Consider the following 12,565-nt stretch of genomic DNA (forward strand, 5'->3'; position numbering starts at 1 on the left):
CTTTCAACAAGGGATCATTTAAATCCAGTTATCAAAATGTGGTTTGCAAATGCTTAGGGGACTTCAGGACCCTTTCAGGAACTCTGATTAAGAAAGAACTATTTTCATAATAATGCTAAGACATTATTTTATTTTTCCCTGTGTTGACATTTGTACTAATGGTACAAAAGCAATGGTGGACTAAATCTGCTGGTATCTTAGCAAGTTCCATACAATGGTATCAAATTGTACTAGCAGTCACTGCACCCTTTACCTTCACCACCTCCAACGGTAAAAACGTTAGTTGCAGTTAAGAATGCCACTGATGAAACATAGTAATTGGTTTCGTTGAATTTTAATCTATCTACATCTTTTTCATATTATGCAAAAAATCAAAATCAACAACAAAACATTTCCATATACCAAAGTACAATCAATGCTTAAGGAACTGAACTGTAAACTAGCCACTTTTTTCATAGAACTCCATTTTAACCATGACTGATAGATAAACATAGTTATTTCTTGAAAATGAAGAGAGTGAGCTTCCAGGAGAAAATCAGAAGTCTGGAAAGACTGCATGTGCTACTGTGACAAACTTACTACAACTAAAACACATTTCTGATGAGTTTAGTAGTGATATTAATGGACATTACTGTTTTCATACTGCATAATAAGAACTATCAGTATCTAGAAGATCTGCATAACTCACTGAACCAATGTTTTCCAAAGGACCCCTGGTGTTTCAAAATAATGCATGGGTAAAAGGTCCATGCCAAATGCAAGACAGGCCAATAGATATTAATGAAACAAAGAAGGAAAGATTCTTGGATATATTTTCAGATTATACATTGCAGCTGACCTATAAAAAACGTATTATCAAAGGATAGTATCTATAATTAACTTACAAGGCTATTAAAAATCCTCCTTTTCCAACCATGTACTTGTATGAGGACATATACTCTTATACTTCCTATGAAACAACTTATCTTCTTCACAGACTGAATGCAGCTATACTAACTTCTGTTAAGTCAGGCACTTAAAGAGATTTATAAAAATGCTATTCTTCCCACTATATTTTTGAATATTTTTTCATAAAAAATATTTGTTAACATGCAATGGATTTTCTAAATGAATATATAATTTTACATTTTCTCAGGATTATTTTCTAATATACTAAAGGGAAATAGATAAAAATCTACATAACCAAAGCTCTGTGGGGTCCTCAATAAAAAGGTCTTGAGACCAAAAATTTAAGAACTGCGGACTTAAATAAAATATACACCAATAAAATAGAACTATGCAGCTATTAAATAGAATAATTATGTGGATAAAGTTATTCCTAAGATGGACATGAAACCCAGAAGCCATGGAGGAAAGGTGCTACTGGACTACATAAAAACCAAAAACCTGTTAAAAATAAAGAAAAGAAAAGAAAAAACCTGTTTTAAAAAAATGTAGTTCCACAAACAATGTTAAAAGACACATTATTTGGATAATTCATTTTCACCTTAATGTCCTACATGGGTAAGTTAGCAGCCCTAATTACAATGCCTGGAAAGAAACTTTTTTTTTTAAAGATTCATTTATTTTGGAAAGATTGCCAGAGGGGCGGGGAGGGGGGATCTCGAGCAAACTCCCTACTGAGTGCAGAGCCCAATACAGGGCTTGATCTCAAAACCCTGAAATCACGATCTGAGTCAAACTCAGGAGAGGGACACTTAACCAAGCCACCCAGGCACCCTGGAAATAAAACTTTAAAGAATACCTGCTTCCCATACCTAGACAAAAGAACTGAGCAGACTGTCCACAGATAAAAACAAAAATGTTCCATATATATGACAAAGCTGTGCAACGTCAAAAGAAATGCAAATTTAGGGACACCTGGCTGGCTGGGTTGGTTAACCATCTGCCTTTGGCTCAGGTCATGATCCCAGTCCTGGTATTGAGCTCTCCAGCCTGCTTCTCTCTCCCCCGCTCCTTATGTACTCTCTCTCAGACAAAGAAATAAATAAAATCTTTTTTTAAATGCAAATTTAAAATGAGAAGACATTGTCTTTTTATAAATCAGACTAGGACCAACCAATTGCAAAGATGTAGAAACCAAGAACTCACACTGCTAAGAGCCTAAGCTGATAAAGGAGGATAATTTGGCAATTATCTATTTAGGCTGTTAAAGCACAGTCTTTCACCTAAGAAATCTGAAATTTTGGGCCTCCTGGGTGGCTCAGTCAGTTAAGCATCTGCCTTTGGCTTGGGTCCTGATCTCAGGGTCCTCAGATCAAGCCCCATATCCGGCTCCCTCCTCAGCTGGGAACCTACTTATCCCTCTCCCTCTGCTCTTCCCCACCACTCTCTCAAATAAATAAATCTTTTTTAAAAAATCTGAAATTTTAGCTAATAAATATATTCCTACAAGTACACAAAAAACATAAAGGAATGCATATACTACAACAGTGTAAAGAGGAAACAAAAAAAGTCTAAATACCCATTAATATAAGCCTGATAAAATACGTGACTATTCATTTAATACCAAGTTTAAAATAACAGGGCAAAATCTGCACAAACAAAAATGTTAACAGTATTGTCACCTGTATAAAGAAAAAAACAGACCTGCACACTAAAAAGCTTTGGAAGACTACAAACCAAAATTAACACGGACTACTCCAGGAGTGAAGAAAAGTAAAATGGAAAAGAAAGTATCTAAGGAAAACAGAGAACTTTTAGTTAACATACTTGTACCCTGATAATTTACTCTTATAATTTTATTTTAATTTTAATAATTAAATATTATTTAATTATTAAATAATAATTTTAATAATGCATAATTATGCAATATTTACAAAAAGTAAATAATGAGGAAACTACCAAGATCTGAACATAAAACATCTCGGAATATTTTTCCAAATGATAATATTTTACACAATGATATTATTACTGAAGTAGAATTCATAGAAAAGTTGAAATCCTCACAGACTTCATTCTAGGGTTAATCAGTTTATCTACTAATGACATTTTTCAGGCTCTTCTCGAATTTTATTCAAGCTGTGAGGGATATATGCTTTGATTACCTCTCCCAGCAATAGCAATACCAAAAACTAGCTTCAAAGACAAAAGGCATACAGAGTTAGCTTTTCGTAAGACAACACTAAAAATATGAAAAAAAAAAAAAGCACACACACAAAAAACAAAACAGGGGTGCCTCAGTGGCTCAGTCGATTGAGCTTCCAACTTTTAGTGGGGAGTCTGCTTGAGATTCTCTCCCTCTGCCCCTTCCCCTGCTTGTACATGCATTCACCATCTGCCTCTCTCTCTAAAATGAGTAAATCTTTAAAAAAATTTTAAAAAATACCTCCCTTAAGGGTTTTGGTACAAATTTTATGTTGAATTATATGAAATTGCCACTAATCAATTGTTCAACTTTGGTACAAAGCTTTCCCCTGAGGAAGAATTTTTACCCTTTATGGACTATTTGACCTTTGATGGCTCACTCATTTGCTGACAATCCCCACTGTATAAACAATTAATTTCTTCCTCACTACAGGATATGCTGAAACAGGTATCTTATAAAAAAAACTACCTAAAACATGCTTAGACTTTATTTCAATAAGTCTACCATGATAATGAAGAAATGGTGAAAAAAATATTCAGGCCATAAAGGGAAAATGTATTGTTTGGGTAAGGGAAACTATAGGTGTATCTCAGAGGTACTACAGATGCGGTTCTAAACCACCACACTAAAGTACGTATTAGAATAAAGGAAGTCAGACTACTGAAGTTTTTTGGATTCCAGAGGCACATAAAAGTTATGTTTACACTATACCGTATTCTAGTAAGGGTGCAATATCATTGTCTAAAAAACCTAATGTATATACCTTAATTTAAAAATACTTTGTTGTAGAGGCGCCTGGATGGCTCAGTTGGTTAGACAACTGCCTTTGGCTCACGTCATGATCCTGGAGTCGGGGGATGGAGTCCCACATCAGGCTCCCTACTCAGCAGGGAATCTGCTTCTCCCTCTGACCCTCCACTTCTCATACTTTCTCTCTCTCTCTCTCAAATAAATGAATAAAATCTTAAAAGAAATACTTTATTGCTAAAAACCATCATCCAAGCTTTTAGTGAGTCAAAATCCTTTTGCTAATGGAAGGTCCTGTTTTGGTGATGCTGGCTGCTGACTGATCAGGGGGGTGGTTACTGAAGGATGGGGGTAGCTGTGGTAAGACAAACAATGAAGTCTCCCACGTTAATTGACTCTTCCTTTCACAAACGATTTATCTGTAACACGCAATGCTGTTTGGATACTTTTATCTGCAGAACTTCTTTTGAATTGGAGTCAGTCCTCTTAAACTCTGCTGCTGCTTTATCAACTAAGTTTATGTAATATTATAAATCCTTTGTTGTTATTATTTCAACAATCTTCACAGCATCTTCACCAGGAGTAGGAGATGGTTCTTCACCATCTCAAGAAAACACCTTTGCTCATCCTTAACAAGCAACTCCTCATCTATTCAAGTTTTATGATGAGTTGCAGCAATTCATCCTAATCTTCAGGCTCCACTTCTAATTCTACTTCTTTACTAGATCTGTGGTTACTTCCTCCACCAAAGTCTTAAAGCCCTCAAAATCAACCAAGAAGGCTGGAATCAACTTCTTCCAAAGGTCATTCATGTTGATATTTTGACCTCTACATATGGAATCATGAATGTTCTTACCAGCATTTTAGAACGGTTGAATCCTTTCCAGAAGGTTTTCAGTGTACTTTATCCAGATCAATCAGAGGAACCCCTATCTATATGGAAGCTACAGTTTTACAAAATGTATTTCTTAAACAGTAAGACTTCAAAGTCAAAATTACTTCTTTGTTCAGATGTTGTATACACTGCCAAACAGATATATTAGCAGGCATGAAAACAACATGCATCTTGTATATCAGAACTCTTGGGTGACCAAGTACATTGTTCTAGGAGCATTAGTATTTTGAAAGGAATTTTTCTGCTCTGAGCAGGTTTGAACAGTGGGCTTAAAATATTCAGTAAACTGCTTTGTAAAACAGAAGTGCTCTCATTCAGACTTTACTGATTCATTTACAAAGCACTGAAGAGTAGATTTTGTATAATTCTTTAGGACTCTGGGATTTACAGGATGGTAAATAAGCACTGGCTTCAACCTAAAGTCACTGGCTATATTAGACCCTAACAGGAGTCAGCCTGTCCTTGGAAGCTAGGTACTGACTTCTCCTTTCTAGCTATGAAAGTCCATCCAGATGACATCTTCCACCAGAAGGCTTTGCCATTTACACTGAAAACCTGTTATTCAGTGTAGCCAGCTTCATAACGATCTAGTTAGCTAGATCTTCTGGATAACCTGGAGCAGCGTCTACATCAGCCCTTGCATTTTTATGTTAGAGAGACAGCTTCTTTTCTTAAGCCTCAGGAACCAAACCCGTGTTAGCTTTAAACTTTTATTCTGCAGCTTCCTCCACTCTCTCAGCCTTCACAGAATTGAAGAGCATTAGGACCTTGCTCTGGATTAGGTTTTGGCTTAAGGGAATATTGTGGATGGTCTGATCTTCTATCCAGACCACTTAAACTTTTTCCCTATCAGCACTAGGGGTGTTTCATTTTCTTATCCATGTGCTCACTGGAGTAGCACTTTTAATTTCCTTCAAGAACTTTTCCTTTGCATTCGTAAGTTGGCTGTTTAGTGCAAGAGACTTAGTTTTTGGCCCATCTCAGCTTTTAACACGCCTTCCTCGCTAAGCTTAATCATTTCTAGCTTTTGATTTAAAGTGAGATGTGTAGGACTCTTCCTTTCACTTGAGTATTTACAGGCTACTATAGGGTTATTACTTGGCCTAATTTCAATATTGTTCTGTCTCAGGGAAAAGGGAGACCCAAGGAGAGGCAAAGAGATGGGGAACAACTAGTGAGTAAAGCAATTAGAACACACAGTATTTATTAAGTATGTCATCTCATATGGGCACAGTTCATGATGCCCCAAAATGATTACAGTAATTACATCAAAGATCACTGATTTCAGATCACCATAACAAACACGATGAAAAAGTTTGAGATAGATTCTAAGACTTGCCCAAATGTGACAGAGAGACACAAAATGAACAAATGCTACTGGAAAAATGGCACCAACTTGCTCAAAGCAGGGTCACCACAAAACTTCAATTTGTAAAAAAAAAAAAAAAAAAAAAAAAAAAAAAAAAAAAATGAAGTTTCAGGTGCCTGGGTGGCTCAGTGGGTTAAGCCTCTGCCTTCAGCTCAGGTCATGATCTCAGGATCCTGGGATCAAGGCCTGCATCCGGCTCCCTGCTCAGCAGGGAGCCTGCATTCCCCCCCCCCCACCCCGCCCCTGCCTGCCTCTTTGCCTACTTGTAATCTCTCTCTCTGTGTCAAATAAATAAATAAAATCTTAAAAAAAAAAAAAAAAGTTTCTGCAAAATGCAATAAAACAAGGGATGCCTGTGAAACATATACAGGCTTATGGGATTTTTAAAGTAGATAGGGTTAAAAAGTCTTGGGGTAAGGGAATGAATGGAATTGAAATATTTAAATATCCTCAAATAAATTCTAATTTACTTCCCTCCAAATTCTTAAAATATTTCTGCCTTGCCCTTTTCTTCCCACCATCAGCTCTCAGAGCATTCATGTTACTTCTCATCACCATAAAACCCATAAAAACACAAAACATAAGAACACAAACATACTGGGAAGGGGTGGGGTAGAACTGGGAAAATATATAATGAGCTACTACTTGACTACGAAACTTAACTCATCCTTTTTTTTTAAGTAGGCTCCACACTCAACATGGAGCTTGAACTCACAACCCGAGATCAAGAGTTGCATGCTCTACCAACTGAGCCAGCTAGGTGTCCTGAAACTTAATTCATCCTAACCGCTTCTCTTTTCCTCTCCTAACTTGTCTTAAAAAGAAACCAACCAACCTCCAGACTCCACATCCCCCAGCTTTTTCTCCTTCACAGGCCGACTTCAAGTTGCTTACTCTTGCTCTATAATACATTTGTATTCACTATACCAACTACTCCAAGCTTTTTCCATCATCTACATTCTACTAAACTTTCTTCTACATTAGCAAGGACTTTATCATTCAATTCAATGGCCATTTTGAGCCTTTCTCAAATTGTTTAATCCAATGGATATTTGACCTTTTTGTGTAACATATGCTGTTGACCACCTATCCTTGAAACAAACCATTTTCTTTGTTTCCCTGACTGCCACTCTGTCCTAGTTTACACAGTTTATGTCTAAACCTTTCATAGGCATTATCCCTCCAAAAAATCCGTTATAAGCTGGTATCAGAACCTCTCTGTCTTGAGTCAAGTTCACTTCAAAGAGAATTCATTTGCTATATAGTTTCACTTACCACCAATTACTGATAAGACTTTAAACCCAATGTCTCAACCAGTTCTCTTTTCTGCGCTCAAGACTCGCACATAAAACGGCTTACTAAAAACAGGTTATCCAAGTGAAAATGGAATCGTCAACCTAATATAACTAAAACTAGTCTCACCTAATTGTTCCCCCCAAACCTGTCCTATTTTACCATTCATTCACCTCATTGCCTCAGTCAGAAGAACATAATGTGTCAGAAGGCTTACCTGTTCTGTAAAGGATGTTTAATATAGTGTTCTGGGTTAGCAACCTCCTGATTAGATTCTGTTTTCTCCTCTTCTGTAGGCGGGGGATTAGGAGTAGGGGTGGTTTCCTAATGGAAAATAATAAAATATTATTTTAAATTTCTTAACATAACTATGATAGCAATACTCTAAATCAAATACTGCCAATATTCTTTAAGAATTTTAAAAGCATTTCATAAAATAGGCCACAAACAAATGCTGAGAAAACCACCAGATTCTCCATTCTAGCATCTCTTCTCTAAGAGCAAAAGGCTTCTCAATAAAAACACAGTAACAATACTATATACAATTATCTGTCACTTACACATTTTGTTTTCAGAAAGATTGTTAGACACCATACAACAAAGTTAAGGAATCAGCTGTCTTTCCTAACATACCACTAAAGTACTATGTAGGGTTTGGAGGGTAGGGGAAGTGTGCCTAAAGTTTGGAGAGTGTAATATGACAAAAAAAGTTATGAACTGATGAAGCCAATACTGCACAGGCTCTTCCTTCTTGTCACACTATTATATGGTAAAAGTTCAGCAACTTCTATCACTTTCAAAGGCCCCAGGCAAAAAAGCTTGATGTTGGCTTGATCCTAAATCATCTTCTAGGTTAGACATAGTACTGTCATCTACAAATGTCGGGAAAAGGGATGCCTGGGTGGCTCAGTCACTTAAGCCTCTGCCTTTGGCTCTTGTCATGATCCTAGGGTTCTGGGATGGATCCCTGCTTCTCCCTCTGCCTGCCAGTCCCCTTGTTTGCCCTTTCTCTTTCAAAAAACCAAACTCTTAAAAAAAAAAAAATCCTTAAAAACTCTCAGGAAAAAAAGGAGCTTGGGGATAATCTGCGTTCTCCACATTGCTCCATGTAGTTCTTCACCAAATTATAAACTACTGTCAACACAGCTGGATACCACGGAAAGGCACCAGAAGCTAAAACAAAGACTGATTTTTTTCAAAAAGTGCACCACAAAAAGAGTCTAGGGATCATATTTCAACTGAACTAGCAAAACAACAGAGATGTATGTTCACATTAACAGGATTGTGCAAATCAGGGATGGAGGATCTCTAAGACAGGTGTTAAGTATTCATTTTACAAAATACATTTTACTTAATAACATGACATGTCTAGGAGCTAATTTCTAAGACAGGTGTTAAGTATTCATTTTACAAAATACATTTTACTTAATAACATGACATGTCTAGGAGCTAATTTCTACTAACCTATGAAGTCGCTTATAATAGAGGCTATGCCTTGATTTTTTTCACAACCGTAATGCCAATGAGCACAGCAGGAACTTATTGGCTTGATTACATAAGAAATAAAATAAAGGTAAATGTTTAAAAGCAATTAAGACTCCAAAATTTATACAGTCAATGCCCTAAAATCACCATTTTTTACCAGGATTTTTCTACCACAATTTACATCTGCATATAGATAATTACAAAATGCCATTCCTTAACCCACCAGCTTAAAATTAATAATTTCCAGAGAAAGGCAGTCTCAATGGATCAAGAAATAGGCAACAGTTACAGACTAAGTGGGCTTAGAGAGGTAGGGTAGTAGAGAAAAGTGGGCTACAGAGATGTTAAGCCTCAAAAATCTATGTAAAAGTCCCTCAGAGATCCTTGGCTAGTTCCTAAGCTGTGATGTTCAGAGTACAGCTCTGGGTAGTCTAGCAGAGAAAGCTCAGCCAAGACTTCAGGGGCTGAATACCATTAGCAAGACTGGGTTCACACCAGAGTGGGTGAGTGAAAATCCTCAGCTTTCAGATGAAATCCTAGAAAGGAAATCAGGTGAAATACATCTGTCTAACAAATCCTAAAACCAATCTTTGACAGGATCAAGGTAATCTACCTACAAATTAAGTGCCTCCAAGAACCAAGCTCTACATTCTTCAGAAGAGAACATAGTTCTGTGTCTCTATGAATGCTATTTACAATATCCTATCCAACAATCAAACATTACTAGACATGCAAAGAATTCTTTTTTTAAAGATTTTATTTATTTATGGGGCGTCTGGGTGGCTCAGTCGGTTAAATATCTGCCTTCAGCTCAGGTCACGATCCCAGGATCCTGGGACTGAGCCCTGCATTGGGTTCCTTGCTCAGCAGGGAGACTGCTGCCTCTGCTTGCTCCCTCTGCCTGCCACTCCCCATTTGTGCTGTATCTTACTCTTTGCTTTCTTTCAAATAAATAAATAAATAAGTCTTAAGATATGTTATATATTCTTATATATTCAGAGAGAGCGAGAATGAGAGAGTATAAGCAGGTGGCAGCAGCAGAGGGAGAGGGAGAAGCAGGCTCCCTGCTAAGCAAGGAGCCAGATGAAGGACTCAATTCAGGGCTCTGAGACTGTGATCTGAGATGAAGGCAGATGCTTAACTGACTGTTCCACCCACACGCCCCTGCAAAGAATTTTTTTAAAGTCACTAAGATCAAGAGATTAACCTGTCCACAGAAAGACATTGAGACATGAAAACAGCAAACAAAGACATAATAACCAAGATTACTCTAGTAAAATAGGAGAAAAGATAGGGGAAAAGATGAAAAAAAAAAGTGGAGTTTTTGAAAAGATAATGAAAATCTATTTTTAAAGAGAACCAAATAAACATTATGGAACTGCTAAGTACAATGTCTGAAATTAAGACTTCCCTGAATGGGGGACACCAGGGTGGCAAAGTCAGTTAGGCACCCGACTCTTCGTTTTAGCTCAGGTCATAATCTCATGGTCATGAAAGTGAGCCCCACATGGGGATCCACACTCAGCAAGGAATCTGCCTGAGATTCTCACTCCCTCTGCTCTCCCCCTGCTCAAACTCTCTAGCTCTCAAATAAATAAATAAATAAATAAAACTTAAAGAGTTCACTGAATGATTAACAACAAGTTCAACTCTGCAGAATGTGAGATTGATGAACTCAAACATAGGTCAACAGAAGATACTCAAGTAAATACAGAGAGAAAAATAGATGGTAAACACTGTGGAAAATGGTTAAAAAGTTCAAGGACAAGATGAGAGAATTGAAAGAAGCAATATACAAACAATGACCAAAATTTACCAAATCTCATCAGAAACGCAAGTCACAGATTCAAAAAGCTCAAGGAACTCCAAGCAGTAAAATACACACAAAATTATACCTAGACATATCAAATTCAAACTATTGAAAACTTAAAGTCACATTATAAGTAATTAGGAAAGAGGACACAGACACACAAACACACACACCCCTTTCATAAGAATAATAAGATTAACAGCTAACTTCCCAAAGAAACTATGGAAGCCACCAAGACAACAGAATGACATCTCTACACTGAAAGAAAAATTGTTAACCTAGAATTCAGTGCCTAGGAAAAACATCCTTCAGAACTGGATAAATACACAGATGCACACAGACAGAAACAACCCCCTCTTCCTCAACACATACATACAGATCCAAAATAAAGAGGAACAAACACCAAAGGAAAAGTCTTCAGGCTAGAGAGCCCAGGTAGGAACATGAAAATGTAAAAAAGAATGAAAATCACTGGAAGACTATGAACAGCTTAGAAGAACAATAATAATGATGTCTCATGGAGTTTAAAATAGTAATGATGGTTCTAGCAAAGAACTGGGTATATATAAATTTGTAAGGTTGGCTGTACAGCACATTCTTCCTTCAGAAGTTAAGTGCTATAAATGATCTTATTTACCTACATTAAGAGACGAGTAAAATTTACTCCTAAGTTCCAAATCCTCAATACAAACCATACTTTCACAATGTTTACTTAAACAGTTTATGTCAGCAGCACATAAAAACAATGAATTAATTTCAGTATGAATAATTACAAGTTTCATGAGATCCAAAATGTCACCTGCTAAACTTAGTATTTTCCTTCCTTTTTGGTTACTTGAATCTTTTCACAATGAGGAGAATGATCAAAGACTTAGATGGTATTAAAAATTTCTGGACATATAGGAACTAAAAGCAGGTAATAACTCAGGAAAAAGTATATTAAGTTCCTAGAATTTAAGTTTCTTTCGAATTAAAAGTCCTACCTTAACTGATGTTTCAGTCTTTACATTAAGAATCTATAATTTTGAATTTTATAACTAAAAATAAGTACTCAACTTTAAATAAATGTGTGTGATTGTATAAAAATGTAAAAACCTTTCAGCCTCCGCTTTTAATATTACACAAATATGCTAAATGTTAAGACAAATAATCTAAAACACCCCCCAAAAAATATTAAACACAATCATCTTTCAGTATTTAAAACTTTTAAGATTTTATTTATTTGACGGAAACAGAGCAAGAGAGCATAAGCATGGAAGACAGCAGAGGGGGAGAAGGAGGCTCCCTGCTGAGCAAGGAGCCTGACTGGGGGGCTCAGTCAACTTGAGCCCAGGGCAGATGCTTAACCTACTGAGGCACTCGGGCACCCACCTCCCTTTTATTTAAAGATTTTAAACAGTGGACTGACGTTTCTTTTATTTAGCCTTTTAAGTTACCATCTGCAGTTTTAATAGTTTCATGTTCAAATTATTTTTTAAAGATTTTATTTATTTGAGAGAGAGAGCGTGCACAGTGGAAGGGAGGGACAAAGGGAGAGAGTCTTAAGCAGGGCTTAATCTCATGACCCTAAAATCATGACCTGAGCAAAAACCAAGAGTTGGATGCTCAACTGACTGCGCCACCCAGGCGCCCCTCATGTTCAAATTTTTAACTTAAGAATTTTTCAAACTCTTTTAATAAAGCAACAATGGTTTTAATAGCCAATTATTTCCAAGATAGAATAAAAATACTCTTTAACATGGCACAAACCAAATCTAATAAAAGTCAGAAATCTAATAAATCTAATAAAATCTAATCTAATAAATCTAATCTAATAAAAGTCAGAAATCACATCTTCTTTATCCATTTATCAATTGACATACACTTGGGCTCTTTCCA

At 36.5% G+C, this 12,565-nt stretch overlaps 1 protein-coding gene across 2 annotated transcripts in view; it reads right to left on the minus strand.

The window, feature by feature from the left end:
• The window catches only part of EIF4E (eukaryotic translation initiation factor 4E), a 41,851-nt gene that overhangs the window by 11,137 nt on the left and 18,149 nt on the right, over window positions 1–12,565 (minus strand). For both annotated transcript variants that reach the window (XM_047718040.1, XM_047718039.1), the window contains exon 2: window positions 7,610–7,716. In XM_047718040.1, the coding sequence (XP_047573996.1) occupies window positions 7,610–7,716 (107 nt within the window). The remainder of the gene's footprint in view (window positions 1–7,609; window positions 7,717–12,565) is intronic.

This window comes from Lutra lutra, chromosome 2 (genome assembly GCF_902655055.1).
Source record: "Lutra lutra chromosome 2, mLutLut1.2, whole genome shotgun sequence".
NCBI lineage: Eukaryota > Metazoa > Chordata > Mammalia > Carnivora > Mustelidae > Lutra > Lutra lutra.